General features: G+C 43.6%; 1 protein-coding gene across 1 annotated transcript; it reads right to left on the bottom strand.

The window, feature by feature from the left end:
- Positions 1 to 4466: 4466 nt before the first annotated feature.
- Positions 4467 to 15460, bottom strand: LOC138956553 (CREB-regulated transcription coactivator 1-like). Its single transcript, XM_070327886.1, has 8 exons — positions 15254 to 15460; positions 13343 to 13457; positions 12048 to 12460; positions 11558 to 11562; positions 9720 to 10067; positions 7853 to 8080; positions 7120 to 7594; positions 4467 to 6635 (listed from the first exon to the last, which is right to left on the bottom strand). Exons 1-8 carry the CDS (start codon positions 15429 to 15431, stop codon positions 6412 to 6414), a joined length of 1986 nt encoding a protein of 661 aa, XP_070183987.1. The 5' UTR covers positions 15432 to 15460; the 3' UTR covers positions 4467 to 6411.
- Positions 15461 to 15551: the final 91 nt, after the last annotated feature.

The following is a 15551-nucleotide window of genomic DNA, read 5'->3' as shown; positions in this document are numbered from 1 at the left end:
CATCGTGAGGCCGCTTTGCCTTTAGTCGCCGTGTTAGAACACCATCCGCAGGCATGGATGTTCCGCCGTATTTACACCATCCGCAGGCATGGGATGTTCCGCCGTATTTACACCATCCGCAGGCATGGGATGTTCCGCCGTATTTACACTATCCGCAGCATGGATGTTCCGCCGTATTTACACCATCCGCAGGCATGGGATGTTTCCGCCGTATTTACACCATCTGGCATGAAAGTCACCGGCCGGCCTGTCGACGGTTCTGACGTCGTTGACTGCCATTACGTCATAGACTGCCGTGTTCTTGGTCACTGTGTCACTGTGCATACGTCATAGGCCATGATACCCTTCCTCAGAGTCAGATCAGTTTGAATTACGTCATCAACCGTGGTTTCATTGGTCACATCATTGTACAGAAAGCTATCCGCCGTCGTGTTCTTGGCAACTACGTCATTGGCCAATACGTCATCGGCTGTCGTGTCCTTGTGACTACCTCATTGTGCAAAACGTAACAGGACATGTTGTCATAGACTACATGTCATGGGCTGCGTGTAGTGTCAGTGTTCACTACATGTCATGGGCTGTATGAATGCTTTTGTCCTCAGAGTGTTGGAATTGTAATATTCTGAGTTGTGATGTGGTGCGCATGCATATTGTATTGAGGTGTGTCTGCAGACTGTCAGTGTGTGTGTACGCAGGTGCTGACACTATACTGTCAGTGTGTGAGTGTGGGTATGTTTGTGTGTGTGTGTGTGGGTGTGTGTGTGTGGTGTGTGTGTGTGTGCATGTGTGTGCGCCATGTGTGTTCTGTCTCTCGACTTTCAAGGTGTGTGTGCGTGTTTGTACGCAAGTTCTGTCACTAGGCTGTCCCTGTGTGTGTGTGTGTGTGTGTGTGTGTGTGTGTGTGGTGTGTGTGTGTGTGTGTGTGTGTACGCAGGTTCTGTCACTAGACTGTCAGTTTGCGTGTGTGTGTGTGTGTGTGTGTACGTTCACAGGTTCTCTCAACAGACTGTTAGTGTGTGTGTGTGTATGCTTTGTGTGTGTGTGTGTGTGTGTGTGTGCACAGGTTCTCTCACTAGACTGTTAGTGTGTGTGTGTGTGTGTGTGTGTGTGTGTGTACACAGGTTCTTGCACTAGACTGTCAGTGTGTGTGTGTGTGTGTGTGTGCACAGGTTCTCTCACTAGACTGTCAGTGTGTGTGTGTGTGTGTGTGTGTGTGTGTGTGTGTGTGTGTGTGTGTGTGTGTGTGTGTACACAGGTTCTTGCACTAGACTGTCAGTGTGTGTGTGTGTGTGTGTGTGTGTGTGTACGCAGGTTTTGGCTCGGGAGTGGTACAGCAAGGAGGTTGACTGGTGGTCACTGGGGTCGTTCTCTTCAGAATGCTCACTGGACAGGTACTCACACTCACACACACACACACACACACACACACACACACACACACACACATGTATCCACACACACACACTCTCTCTGTCTGACACACACACACACACACACACACACATTGGGGTGTGCACGTTAAAGATCCCACGATTGACAAAAGGCGGGTCTTTCCTGGCAAAATTGTATAGGCATAGATAAAAATGTCCACCAAAATACCCGTGTGACTTGAATAATAGGCCGTGAAAAGTAGGATATGCGCTGAAATGGCTGCGATCTGCTGGCCGATGTGAATGCGTGATGTATTGTGTAAAAAACAATTCCATCTCACACGGCATAAATAAATCCCTGCGCCTTGAATATGTGCACGATATAAATTGCATAAAAAATAAAAATAAATCCCTGCGTTTAGAACTGTACCCACGGAATACGCGCGATATAAGCCTCATATTGATTGATTGATTGACACACACGCGCTGTTTCTCGCTCCCCTCTCCCCTTTCCCTTATCTTCGTCCCCCGTCTCTCTCTATCTCTCTCAGTCAGTTCTGGTTAAAGTTTTCGCCATTGATCCAAGTCAACGACTGCTTTGCTCTGCTTTGCACGGACAAATCGAAGACTAACACGCAGGTCAAAACGTACGACGTTTATCGTTTTGAAAATGCACTATTACTTTGCTTATAAAATAATTATTACGGCAGACTGGGACAGGATAACTGCCAATAATAATTACCGCCTCTGGGCACACACGTCAGACGCACATTGCGTCAAGACAAGGTAATTAAGCTTGCCGAACATTTATTTCTCTGGGGTGAACACAGTCGGGCCGCAGCCAGTGCAGGTCTCCCCAGACAAATGCACGATAATTGTGATCATTGTTCACTCCACAGCGAAGGCAGCCGATTGTAAACACGTGTAAATAGGTGAAAGTATTTTCATGATACAGCGGCTAGCGTTGTGTGTTTGCCTTGAATCAACAGTACAGACATCGCCTTGTGTGCGTACAGCAGAGACAGAGAGAGAGAGAGAGAGAGAGAGAGAGGGAGACAGAGAGAGAGAGAGAGAGAGGAGAGATAGAGCCGTTGTCATGGCACCAAAGTGGGTAGCCAGTCGATTAGGTGACTAGTATTGAGGTCTGCCAGTAATGATCGCTCTTCATCCGCCGCATTATGTCACAGACATTTTCCTCCACACTGTAACGGAACGTTTCCTGTCGAGGGGGAGGGCCGAGGGGAGACGCACCTAAGTTACGGGTTATGGCAATGTTGTAATGAGCGACTTATATTCAGTAGTTTTCACAAGGGGATCCGAGTTGCAGGAGAAGGTTGTTTCTCGACCGTTCGCATTGCAGCCTAATAAATCACAGAATGCGCTAATGAATCAGTTATTTACTGCAAGACTTGAATGTGTATTAACAACTTCTTGGAAGATGACATGCACGGGATTTTTGTTGTTGATTTTTCGTATCCTCGCTATAATTACCAGCCATGATGACAAGTGTAACATCTACGTGAAGTGCCCTCCAGTTGAACTGTCACAAGGCTGTATGATGAGCGAATATCGCGCTATAAAAAATACAACTCTGTTATTGAGAGAGGGGTAGGGGGGGTTGGGGCGGATGTCAGTGAGAGAGGGGTAGGAGTATATATATACTGGAGGGGGGGGGGGGGGGGTCTTAACTACCTGTTAGGGGGATGTATGTGGTGATGTGCTAAAGAAAAAAACAAGTCGCGTAAGGCGAAAATACAATATTTAGTCAAGTAGCTGTCGAACTCACAGAATGAAACTGAACGCAACGCAACGCAGCAAGACCGTATACTCGTAGCATCGTCACTCCACCGCCCGTGGCAAAGGCAGTGCCCGTGGAATTGACAAGAAGAGCGGGTATTCGTTGCGCTGAGAAGGATAGCACGCTTTTCTGTACCTCTCTTCGTTTTAACTTTCTGAGCGTGTTTTTAATCCAAACATATCATATCTATATGTTTTTGGAATCAGGAACCAACAAGGAATAAGATGAAAGTGTTTTTAAATGATTTCGAAAAAAAAAATTTGATAATAATTTTTATATATTTAATTTTCAGAGCTTGTTTTTAATCCGAATATAACATATTTATATGTTTTGGAATCAGCAAATGATGGAAAATAAGATAAACGTAAATTTGGATCGTTTTATAAATTTTTTTTTTTTTTTTTAACAATTTTCAGATTTTTAATGACCAAAGTCATTAATTAATTTTTTAGCCACCAAGCTGAAATGCAATACCGAAGTCCGGGCTTCGTCGAAGATTACTTGACCAAAATGTCAACCAATTTGGTTGAAAAATGAGGGCGTGACAGTGCCGCCTCAACTTTCACGAAAAGCCGGATATGACGTCATCAAAGACATTTATCAAAAAAAATGAAAAAAACGTTCGGGGATTTCATACCCAGGAACTCTCATGTCAAATTTCATAAAGATCGGTCCAGTAGTTTAGTCTGAATCGCTCTACACACACACACACACACACACACACAGACACACACAGACACACAGACACACACATACACACGCACATACACCACGACCCTCGTTTCGATTCCCCCTCGATGTTAAAATATTTAGTCAAAACTTGACTAAATATAAAAAGGTATGGGGGGTGGTGTAGGCTCGCCTTTTTATATTTAGTCAAGTTTTTGACTAAATATTTTAACATCGAGGGGGAATCGAAACGAGGGTCGTGGTGTATGTGCGTGTGTCTGTGTGTGTGTCTGTGTGTGTGTGTGTGTGTGTATAGAGCGATTCAGACTAAACTACTGGACCGATCTTTATGAAATTTGACATGAGAGTTCCTGGGTATGAAATCCCCGAACGTTTTTTTCATTTTTTTGATAAATGTCTTTGATGACGTCATATCCGGCTTTTCGTGAAAGTTGAGGCGGCACTGTCACGCCCTCATTTTTCAACCAAATTGGTTGACATTTTGGTCAAGTAATCTTCGACGAAGCCCGGACTTCGGTATTGCATTTCAGCTTGGTGGCTTAAAAATTAATTAATGACTTTAGTCATTAAAAATCTGAAAATTGTAACAAGTCGCGTAAGGCGAAAATACAATATTTAGTCAAGTAGCTGTCGAACTCACAGAATGAAACTGAACGCAATGCAACGCAGCGAGACCGTATACTCGTGGTCCACCGCTCACAGCATTGGCAGTGAAATTGACAAGAAGAGCGGGGTAGTGGTTACGCTATGCTGCATAGCACGCTTTTCTGTACCTCTGTTCGTTTTAACTTTCTGAGCGTGTTTTTAATCCAAACATATCATATCTATATATTTTTGGAATCAGGAACCGACAAGGATTAAGATGAAAGTGTTTTTAAATTGATTTCGAAAAAAAATCTTGATAATAATTTTATATATTTAATTTCAGAGCTTGTTTTTAATCCGAATATAACATATTTATATGTTTTTGGAATCAGCAAATGATGGAAAATAAGATAAACGTAAATTTGGATCGTTTTATAAATTTTTATTTTTTTTTACAATTTTCAGATTTTAATGACCAAAGTCATTAATTAATTTTTAAGCCACCAAGCTGAAATGCAATACCGAACCCCGGGCTTCGTCGAAGATTACTTGACCAAAATTTCAACCAATTTGGTTGAAAAATGAGGGCGTGACAGTGCCGCCTCAACTTTCACGAAAAGCCGGATATGACGTCATCAAAGACATTTATCAAAAAAATGAAAAAAAACGTTCGGGGATATCATACCCAGGAACTCTCATGTCAAATTTCATAAAGATCGGTCCAGTAGTTTAGTCTGAATCGCTCTACACACACACACAGACACACACACAGACACACACACATACACCACGACCCTCGTCTCGATTCCCCCTCTATGTTAAAACATTTAGTCAAAACTTGACTAAATGTAAAAACACACCAAGGCAGTGACAAGAGTAGGCAGAAATCCACCATTTTCCCCAAGATAAAACTAAAAGTATCACAGGCATTACCATAAATCCATCTTCTTTCTATTCTACAATTTCTAGATGGTAGGTCGGACAGTAGCAAAAATGTACTTTTTTTATTCACAACATTGAGTTTCATCAGACAGATGGTCATAACAAAACTCTTTATTTCTTTAAACCCTTTCTCTTTATGGTGACATGTGCTAAACTACCTACACACACAGTATTAATTCTAAATCCTATCAACCTAGATATAATATACTTCTTTACAGGAAGTACTGATGCTCTCATTACAGCTATTATAAAAGGTATGTCTTAAATTTATACCACAACAAAGGCAAGAGACAAAAAAAGAGACTAAAATATTAATAATGCTCTCTGCTATGATAATGTCATGCCAACTCATCTGTCTGTCTCTCCCTTAAACAAAGCGCACAGTTCCATACTCCGAAGAGAAAAAGCCACAGAAATATTGTTCCTAGTCTCTGCATTCGGGACACATCCAACCACCTGTGAATTTACACAAGTTCACCCCAAGAATGTCTCTTTAGCTACACGGACCTGTGATCAAATAATCATGTTGATTTCTGTGAGAACTGTGGTTGGACTGGTGCCCGATGTCACGTGCCCTTTGAAGAAAACACCTCTCTGATGCGAGATGTCTTAGTCAACACCTCAAGGGCTGTACCTGTCATTCACACAGTGATCTGCCCAGCTACTGCAAATTAAGAGTCAGTGCTCTAACATTTCTCTTCTCTTGTTCACTATTTTGTTATGTTTTAGCTCACATCCTTAGTACACACGAATAATAGCAACGATAACGCCGTGCAGGGAGGATGCGACCGAATAAAGAAAGTTTTAACATTCAAAGTTGCCAGAAGCTAGGTCCGATAGACTCAGTCAGTGGAAGTTTTGTTAAGAATGGAGCTGTCACATGGTGAAACGTTCTGTTGGAACTTCAGTGATCCTGCTTCAACCGTCCTTGAACACTCCTAGACTGACACTTCTGCCACAGTCACAGAATCACGTACCAGTCACTCATACCTGCCATGTTCACAAGCCAAGCTCTTCTTCACCAGCTTATAACCGATCGAGTTTGAACGTGTCCTCAGTGGCAGGGTCCGTCACCATGTTAGGATCTGTCAACATCTGCAGTCCGTCAAAGTCCAGCGGGCACAAGTCCGCCTTGAAGGCCTCGTCATTGGACAGAAAGTCTGTGTCAAAGCCATCAGGCATCCCTGTGATGGCGTTGCCCAACTCCTTGGCAAAGTCCACCTGCATGCGACCCAGGGGATCATCTGCACCTGCACAAAAACACAGGGTCAGTTATTGGAGTCGATACTTACAGACCAACTTTTTACTAAGGACACCTTTAACGACCCTAATTAAACGGGTCAATGGCATCATGGTCTCCCAAGCGTAAGGTTGATCGTTTGAATCCTGGCCTCACCTGGTGGTTTAAGGGTTGAGATTTTTCTGATCTCCCAGGTCAACTTATGTGCAGAATTCCCAAGACAAACGAACTGAAAGTTTAAAGAGAAACCAAAACTACAAACAAATAACCACAAGCATTGGAACAAAGTGGCTTTAAATAAACAAACAAAACTAAGCACCAGCCTAACACACTTGTAACATGTTTAACATCATCATCACAACACACTGAAGGCCTCGAGCCTGGGTCGATAAAGATTAATCAGAAGACGATATATATGCTCCCCTCAGACCAACCAAAAAGCTGGTCTGTCAACAACCCACCAGACATCTTATATGGTTCCTGGAGCTACCCACCTGTAAGTACGATATCGGGAATCTTGTTGTTGCCAGAGTTGTTCGACTGGGACTGGCCGGAGAAACCCATCGAGTTCATGTACATGCCCATCTGGGCCAGCTGCAGGTCTGTTGCGTGGAAAAAGTTGGGCGGGGGCTGCTGCTGCTGCTGTAACTGCTGGTGTTGTTGGTTTTGTTGCTGTTGTTGCTGCTGTTGTTGCTGTTGATGTTGTTGTTGAGCAGATTGTTGTTGCTGTTGTTGCTGTTGGTGTTGTTGCTGCTGGTGCTGCTGTTGCTGCTGCTGCTGTTGCTGGTGGTGAGGGGATTGGTGCTGAAAGTCGATGCTGCTGCCCAGCCCCTGCATGACCACCTGGGAGAAGTTGAGGGCAGGGTTGGAGCCCATCAGGTGGCTGGGACTCATCATCCCGTTATTCTGCACCATCTGAGACTCCATTGTCGATGTCGGAACGTTGTCCTGCGTGACAGCACAGCAAAACTATTGAAATGAAAAAATGAGTGAAATGTCACCTAACTGTAATTTCACTTTTTACCTCACTAGGAACAAATATTCACAAGAACAGAAATTTCCCATAAAAAAAGGTCCGAGGGTCATCCGTCAGCAATCACAACACAAATATTAATGTTACACAGTCAAAGAACAAAGTAAACTTTCACCAAAATTAATGTCCACCGTACTGCATGAATAAAATTAATGACAGCACAAAAAAGGCAACAATACTGGGACCCATCTCACCATGTTGAACTGTTCAAACTGATGCTGCAGAGCGCTGGTCTGCTGCTGCTGCTGCTGTTGCTGCTGCTGCTGCAGGTAGTAGGCCTCAGCGAACGGGGAGGTGCTGAGATTGTTGGCAGGGGGTAAGCCCGGCGACTGGGCCGGGGAGTAGGAGGGAGCCGAGTGGGGGGAGGTGGGCGACTGGCAGCCCGCCTCCGATACGCTGTTGCGGTACTGTGTCATGGAAGGCTGTGGAGGAGAAAAGCGAATTTGTTTAGTGAATAATTCACAATAGAAATTATGTCTATGCACATGCATGCACACACAGGCACACCAACATCCACACAACCACTTACATTCACTGTCAGTCATAAAGACAGGCACACCAACATCCACACAACCACTTACATTCACTGTCAGTCATAAAGACAGGCACACCAACATCCACACAACCACTTCCATTCACTGTCAGTCATAAAGACAGGCACACCAACATCCACACAACCACTTCCATTCACTGTCAGTCATAAAGACAGGCACACCAACATCCACACAACCACTTCCATTCACTGTCAGTCATAAAGACAGGCACACCAACATCCACACAACCACTTCCATTCACTGTCAGTCATAAAGACAGTCACACTGTTTTGTCGTTTCTCAACAACAACAAAATTATCTGCTCAAATTTAGTCCATGAAATTGCTATTTCTGGACACTGAAGTAATCACTGTAATAATCTGCGAACAGCTGGGCTAATTCAGTCGTCAAGACTGTCAGAATCTGTTTCATCCGTAAATAAGAGGTATTTATCCTAACAGTAACTTGACTAGTGTAAAGAAGATTTCCTGTGAAAATAAAATTAGGACTACGCAGATATTCAAGAGGGGGATGGGGAGGGGGCTCTGAGACAACTTCTATATTACCATAGATTTACCTTTTTACCTGTAACAGCAATTCCATCGCTTCACAAACTTTGTATGCAATGAAACTTAAGATCAAGCAAAACAGGTTTAATGAACACACCAAAAAGCGATGACCGGGAGCATAAACCTTCACAGATATAATTCATTCTTTGTAGATCTATAAATTCTCTGATATTATTTCTAGAATTCAAAAGGTTGGGAAAGGTTTTTAGACACCCTCCCCTCCCCTGTAACATCAACAACATATGAACTTATGCAGCATTTCACAAACTTCCAACAGAAAAAGCTGACCTGCTTGTTATTTTTGTGACAAGCAAGCAACAGAGTCAAGGGGAACATGCATGGGCGCACATCAAACATTGCAGCCATCAACAAGACATCGGAACTACAGAATACGGACTACAAAATAACCACAGTCAACAGAACAGCATCAATATTCCAGTCTAGCACAACACAAGTGCAAACAATAGGAAGAATGCTTGTTTCTTAAAATGAGGGACATAACGGAACCTCTGAAGGACTTCAAATATGCACGTAAAACTCACAGGTAACATTGGCTGTGATCGACTGCCTAAAGACCTTAAATGAATGCTCACAAGAACTTAACCTCAGAACTCAAGCAATCAATTACTTTATTCTTTGTTGAACTTCAGAAACCTGTGACCCCATTCCCCTCCTCATCTGCTCTCAAAATACATTCAAACTTTCAATTCAATCCTGGAGGCGGAAAATCAAACTCAAGATTTAGCGAGGTCATCAGAAGTGCTTCTGGCTTAAAAAAATTGCTGAATAAGTTAGTTCAGAAAAAGAGGTTGGAAGAGGGATTGTGTTGGGGAGTGGTGTCTATATCATCAAAATAATCATCACAGGTGCTGATGAAAATCCAAGACAGACAAAAGAGAAGTGACGAATGAGATTGAGAAACCTAACGTAGTGTTAACGCTTCACGGGCGGACACCCACCTGCTGCTCGGAGGGATCACAGGCTGTAATTTGCACCTGTGGGAGTCCTTGGGGGGAGAGGCCAGTGGGAGGAGAACCCACCTGCACCTGCCCTGCCCCTGTTGCTGCTTGGCCACCCCCTGACCCCACCCCCACCCCTATACCGCCACCCTGGCCCAGCCCTATCGTGGCGCTGGCCTTTCCCATGCCAGTCTTGGCACCAGGGTGCTGCTGCGGTTGGCGGGGGTGGTGGTGGGACGGGTGGTGGTGGTGATGGTGGTGGTGGGGGGACCGCTGTCGCTGTTGGTGCATGTGCAACATGTACTGTTGGGCGATGCGGGGATCCAGAGGCAAGCTACTGGGGTCCACCTAGTTGCACAAACCAAAAATGGCGGGCCACTCACAACACGCACAAAATAAGGAAAACAAAAAAATTTACAAACAAAAAGACACAAGTCATCACACTAGTAAGTAACTGCACTAGAAGCTGAAAGAAATTAAACAAAACCACAGAACTCCTGTCAACAGTTACTCTGACGGATCAGGATGCATATCTTTAACGCCTACAGTTTTCTCTTTTCAACCAAGAGAGAGTTGAATGAATGCAATCAACATACCTGTGATTGTATTAATACATACAAATTAAACTACACTGAAATACCAGAGTAAATGACAAAAGTACAATGTCTTGCCAGATACATTTTACACAAATGACAAAAGTACACTATATCTTGCAATATATATTTTACCCAACACACAACCCACATCTAAAATTATGACAGCCAAAAGTCACGCCAAATCGACAATATCCAGATTGATATCACTTATGCCATCAATATCGTTAACACCCAACTAATTGGCAGAATCATGACATGAGTATTCTGCATCCTGGTCCGTCAAAGTGCTTTCAGGTTTACATTTCAATTTTGCAATTACTCAAAAATAAAAAAAACATTTTAATACAAATCTGACACAGGGAAAAAACAAAGAGGCAACAAACAAAAATATTAAACAAGAAAGCCACAGTTACATTCAAACAAAGTTTCAGACACACTAGGTCAGACAGATATCTGAATTTGCCGGTATAAATTTATAGTAATTTACTTCTGTCAGAAAGTCCAAAATGTGAAACAATTTTTCTTCTTTTTTCTTGTAGCTCCCTGCGTTGTTAGATTGCTCTGGTCTATTCTCACTTTCTCTTTTTTACTTTTTCTTTGCTTCTTCTTTTAGTTGTCTTTCTTATTCCTCTTGATCCTCCTCTTGTCAGGATCAACAATAACATTAATCACTAGTTGTTTTTCAGGGGTTAAACAGTTAGTATTTCAATTTTCACAGCAAAACAATGTTTTCCGTTTTTTTTAAGAACTTGCTTCATCGACCTTTAATCATTTAATAATTGCACAGACAAAAGCAGAAATTCACAATTCTGGCTAAACTTGAACAACTACTAGAACGCAGACTAGGGTAACACTCACTGCTAACATTGAACGTTCGTACAAGTCACAAAACAAGGGACTTTCCATCTCATAGCTCTTGCATGACTATCACTAAACAAAACCATCGAATGACTGCATCATGAACAATCACTGGCATACTCCCAAATTAGCCCCGTGGAAGTGAGGTCACATACTGAAAGCAGAGCGAACATTTGGGATTTAATCAGTGTTACAGTGAAGCTCGCACGGGGCTAAATTGGGATACTGCCCACACACTGCCGCTATACTAACTTCAAAAGTTTTAGGACTACATGTACTTCATCACACGCACACGCGCATGCGTTCAATGAAAGGGAGTCTCTAAAAAAAGACATACGAAGCAAAAATAGCCTGACACTGTGACAGGCATTTCTAAGAAACAACATGACCTACACAAACACAGGTGGGGTTTTGTTCATATCTGTTTCCAGTTAGACAAAGAAATATCCAAAACAGACACCTGTAGAATGTTAAGAATAAAACAGAAAAGGAAGAAACTTGACAAATATTTATCACATACACTGATAGAGACTTGCTCAGGAAAGAGACTTTAAAAGAATAAAACAGAAAGGGAAGAAACTTGACAAATATTTAGCACATACACTGAGGGACCCCCTCATTTTTCAACCAAATTGAATTAAAAATGATTGCATCACATTTCTCATTAATATTTGAATCCAAAAATATATGGATCTATTATGTTTACTCTAAATAAGTGCTCACAATTTTTTAAATTTTTTTTTTATAGGTTAATTGGGTACTACGTTTGCATGCAGCGATGCTTCGCCAAGACTAGCGTGACCCGTCTTAGCGCTTTCTTGGCCTGCGATCAACCTATGGTTTTACTAATCTTGGTGAAACCAACATGCTGTACATTCAGTTTTATTCTGTGAGTTCCACAGAACAACCAAATGTAATAATTTTGCTTTACAAGACTTGTCAAAAATTGTCCTCAAACCACTCACCGGAGGAGAGAGCGGAACTCGCATCTGATTGGTGTTGTTGAGCACCAACGGAGAAGGGACCGCCTGCGCATGCCGCCGTCGCTGGGCCGGTGACTGCTGACTGTTGGGCGGGGGCATAGCCATGTGGTGGGGGGAGGTGGGGCTGAGACTGGAGGGGGAGCTGCTGCCCCCGTACCCCCCTCCCCCACTGCCGTCCTCAGCGTCCAGGGGGGTGGTGAGGGGGGAGGGGAAGTGGATGACGGTCAGGTCGGGCAGGGAGCCGGTGTTGTTGGAGATGGGAATGTGGGGGCCCATGGGGTCCTGCTCTTGTGACGGGTAGATGCTGAAACACACACGGATGCTGTCAGACACACTGAGAAATGCTGTAGGGCTCACTGAGAGATGTTGTAAGACATACAGAGATAAATGCTGAAAGATGTCGTAAGACGCACTGAAAGATGCTGTAGGGCACACAGAGACATGTTGTAAGACATACTGACATAAATGCTGAAAAGCGCACTGAGAGATGCTGTAAACTACACTGAGAAATGGAGAAATGTCATGCTCAGTCATGGGGTGTGGGGGGGTGTGTGTGTGCATGTGCGTGTGTGCGTATGTATGTCTGTCTCTCTCTCACACTTACACACACACACAGACAGACAGGAGTAGAAAACACTCAGATGCAGTCATGTGAAGACAAGGATGACATAACAGACAGATGGTACAAGCACACCATCCAGGGAGATGCTGTAACACAGAGGAATGCTGTGATACACACAGATGTTGTAACACTCTCTAGTAAGCTTCTTTTCCATCTAGATTGGTGCATTTGTAACAGGCAGAGATGGATTGTCAATTCAGTCGAAACACAACTGTTACTCTAACACTGAGGTGTGTGTGTGTGTGGGGGGGGGGGGGGGAGGGGCTGGAGTAGACACAAATACAGATGGCACAGCACAAGAATTTAAAGTTCAGCTTTTAAACAAAAATATTAATGTTTCAGCCAATCATTGCTCTAACAGAAACAAAATCTCATGAGCGCAAAAACTTGCAGGCGAACTCTGACAAAGAATAGGGAACTGGGTGAGGGAATAAATGAACTTCTAAACCCTAAGTTGTCATCAGACGGTTTGCATCAGCCATCAGGTAAAGAAATTACCCCAAGACAGACCACAGACACAGACAAAAACAGGCAGAGAATTAGAGATCCATAGGGAATACTCACTTGATGTTTGGCACTTCACATGACTTTGGTCTCCCAGCCCCCATTTTCTTGGGGTCGCCCCAGTAACCCTTCAGCTGTAGGCTTTCTGGAGAGTCCTCTCCCACCATCTCCATAACTGAGACACACAAATGGCCTCGTTATATATGATATCTGAAATACATGAAGCTTATGCACACACTCCCTGTAAAAATGATACAGTGGAACCCCCCTTCTTAGACCCTCCAATTTAAGACTCCCCCCTTTTAAGACCCTGTTTTTTTCAGATTTTCTGTTCATAACCTACATGTATGTAAATGTACCCCCGTTTTAAGACTCCCCCCTTTTAAGACCCTGTTTTTTTCCAGATTTTCTGTTCATAACCTACATGTATGTAAATGTACCCCCGTTTTAAGACCCCCCCTTTTAAGACCCTGTTTTTTCAGATTTTCTGTTCATAACCTACATGTATGTAAATGTACCCCCGTTTTAAGACTCCCCCCTTTTAAGACCCTGTTTTTTCAGATTTTCTGTTCTTCTTCTTCTTCTGCGTTCGTGGGCTGAAACTCCCATGTACACTCGTGTTTTTGCACGAGTGGAATTTTACGTGTATGACCGTTTTTTACCCCGCCATTTAGGCAGCCATACGCCGTTTTCGGAGGAAGTATGCTGGGTATTTTCGTGTTTCTATAACCCACCGAACTCTGACATGGATTACAGGATGTTTTTCGTGCGCACTTGGTCTTGTGCTTGCGTGTACACACGAGGGTGTTCGGACACCGAGGAGAGTCTGCACACAAAGTTGACTCTGAGAAATAAATCTCTCGCCGAACGTGGGGACGAACTCACGCTGACAGCGGCCAACTGGATACAAATCCAGCGCGCTACCGACTGAGCTACATCCCCGCCCAGATTTTCTGTTCATAACCTACATGTATGTAAATGTAGCCCCGTTTTAAGACTCCCCCCTTTTAAGACCTGATTTCCTCAGATTTGTGGAGGTCTTAAAAGGGGGGTTCCACAGTACACAAAAGTGACAGGTGAGCAACGTACCTCTTACCTCCAATCAATCAGACACTTTTACCCTAAATTTGAACATCTACAGACATCCACTTGTGATGCGTGTTCCAAAACTTCACTGTCCAATGTATGTGTGCAAGGGTGAACACCTCCATCATGCATCTGTGTGTGTATTTGTGCATCTTTGTGTGTATACATGTATCAAAGTGCAGATGACTGGTGCAATTAAATAAATAAATAATAGTTTCACGGTCTCTCTTTCTCAAGAGCAATTCACAAGAAAATGATGACACACTCTCTTACTGTCTATCACTGTTACATGGTACTGTCCATGAGTTGGTATTCGATTTTGTATCATTATGCTTTATTCCTCAAAGTCACAGGATGCCATGGCTAAACGGAGGCTACAAGCCAGACCAAGACCCCATCCACCGCCTCAGCCGTGCAGAGCAGACTGCCATCTTCCGGCTGCGTACAGGGCACTGCGGCTTTAAAGCGCACCTGAAAAGGATCGGCGTAGCAGAGTCGGCATTGTGCGATTGTGGGGCGGCCGACCAGACAGTAGAACATGTATTGAATACATGCACAAACTTCACTCTGCTGCGGAACCAGATCTGGCCAGAAGGAGCTACACTGGAGACCAAGCTCTGGGGAACGTCAGAAGACCTGAAAGCGACGTTCCAGTTCACGACAGCAGCGGAACTACGACCCTAGACACAACCGTCGAACGCAGAAGAAGAAGTTGCCATGTATGCTGTCCTATTGTCTTGCTACTCTTCCCTTATCATGCCCTCTCACCTTATCGTGCCTAAGGGCAGGTTCGAAGAGAAGTCACAGGCTTAAGCCTTTATCCATTATCAAATAAATTCCAGTCAGCTGGCAAAACACTCTCTTCCTCAGTGTTTTTAGTCTTACTTCGTTTGTGGGTGGGCGGTGTGGTGGACTGGGGTCCATAAGGATCACTGGGGCTAATGCTGGCACTACTGCCGTTGCCTTGCATCTGACCCATTTGACCCATCTGACCCATAGCGCTGGTATGGAGTGCCGAGTCCGAATGGGTCCTGAAACACACACACACAGACAACATGAACATTTCAAATCTTCACTCACAAGTTTTTTTTATATTAGTTTTGTTGTTGTTTGTTAGCTTAATTTTTTTTTTATACATGTAGGCTACTGATAAATTTATTGGTCAGAGCTCATTAGCACACAC

The sequence above is a fragment of the Littorina saxatilis genome, unplaced genomic scaffold (genome assembly GCF_037325665.1).
Source record: "Littorina saxatilis isolate snail1 unplaced genomic scaffold, US_GU_Lsax_2.0 scaffold_2475, whole genome shotgun sequence".
In the NCBI taxonomy this organism is placed as follows: Eukaryota; Metazoa; Mollusca; class Gastropoda; order Littorinimorpha; family Littorinidae; genus Littorina; species Littorina saxatilis.
The sequence above is the reverse complement of the archived record's forward strand: the minus strand, read 5'-3'. Positions and strand labels throughout refer to the sequence as shown.

What these genes read in the sequence shown, in the direction of transcription:
- LOC138956553 (XM_070327886.1), bottom strand. Translation starts at nt 15,431, where the DNA reads ATGTTCATGTTGTCTGTGTGTGTGTGTTTCAGGACCCATTCGGACTCG. An exon ending in ACCGCCCACCCACAAACGAA is followed by an intron (nt 13,458 to 15,253) that starts GTAAGACTAAAA and finishes TGTGTGTCTCAG; the next exon opens with TTATGGAGATGGTGGGAGAG. An exon ending in TGTGAAGTGCCAAACATCAA is followed by an intron (nt 12,461 to 13,342) that starts GTGAGTATTCCC and finishes TGTGTGTTTCAG; the next exon opens with CATCTACCCGTCACAAGAGC.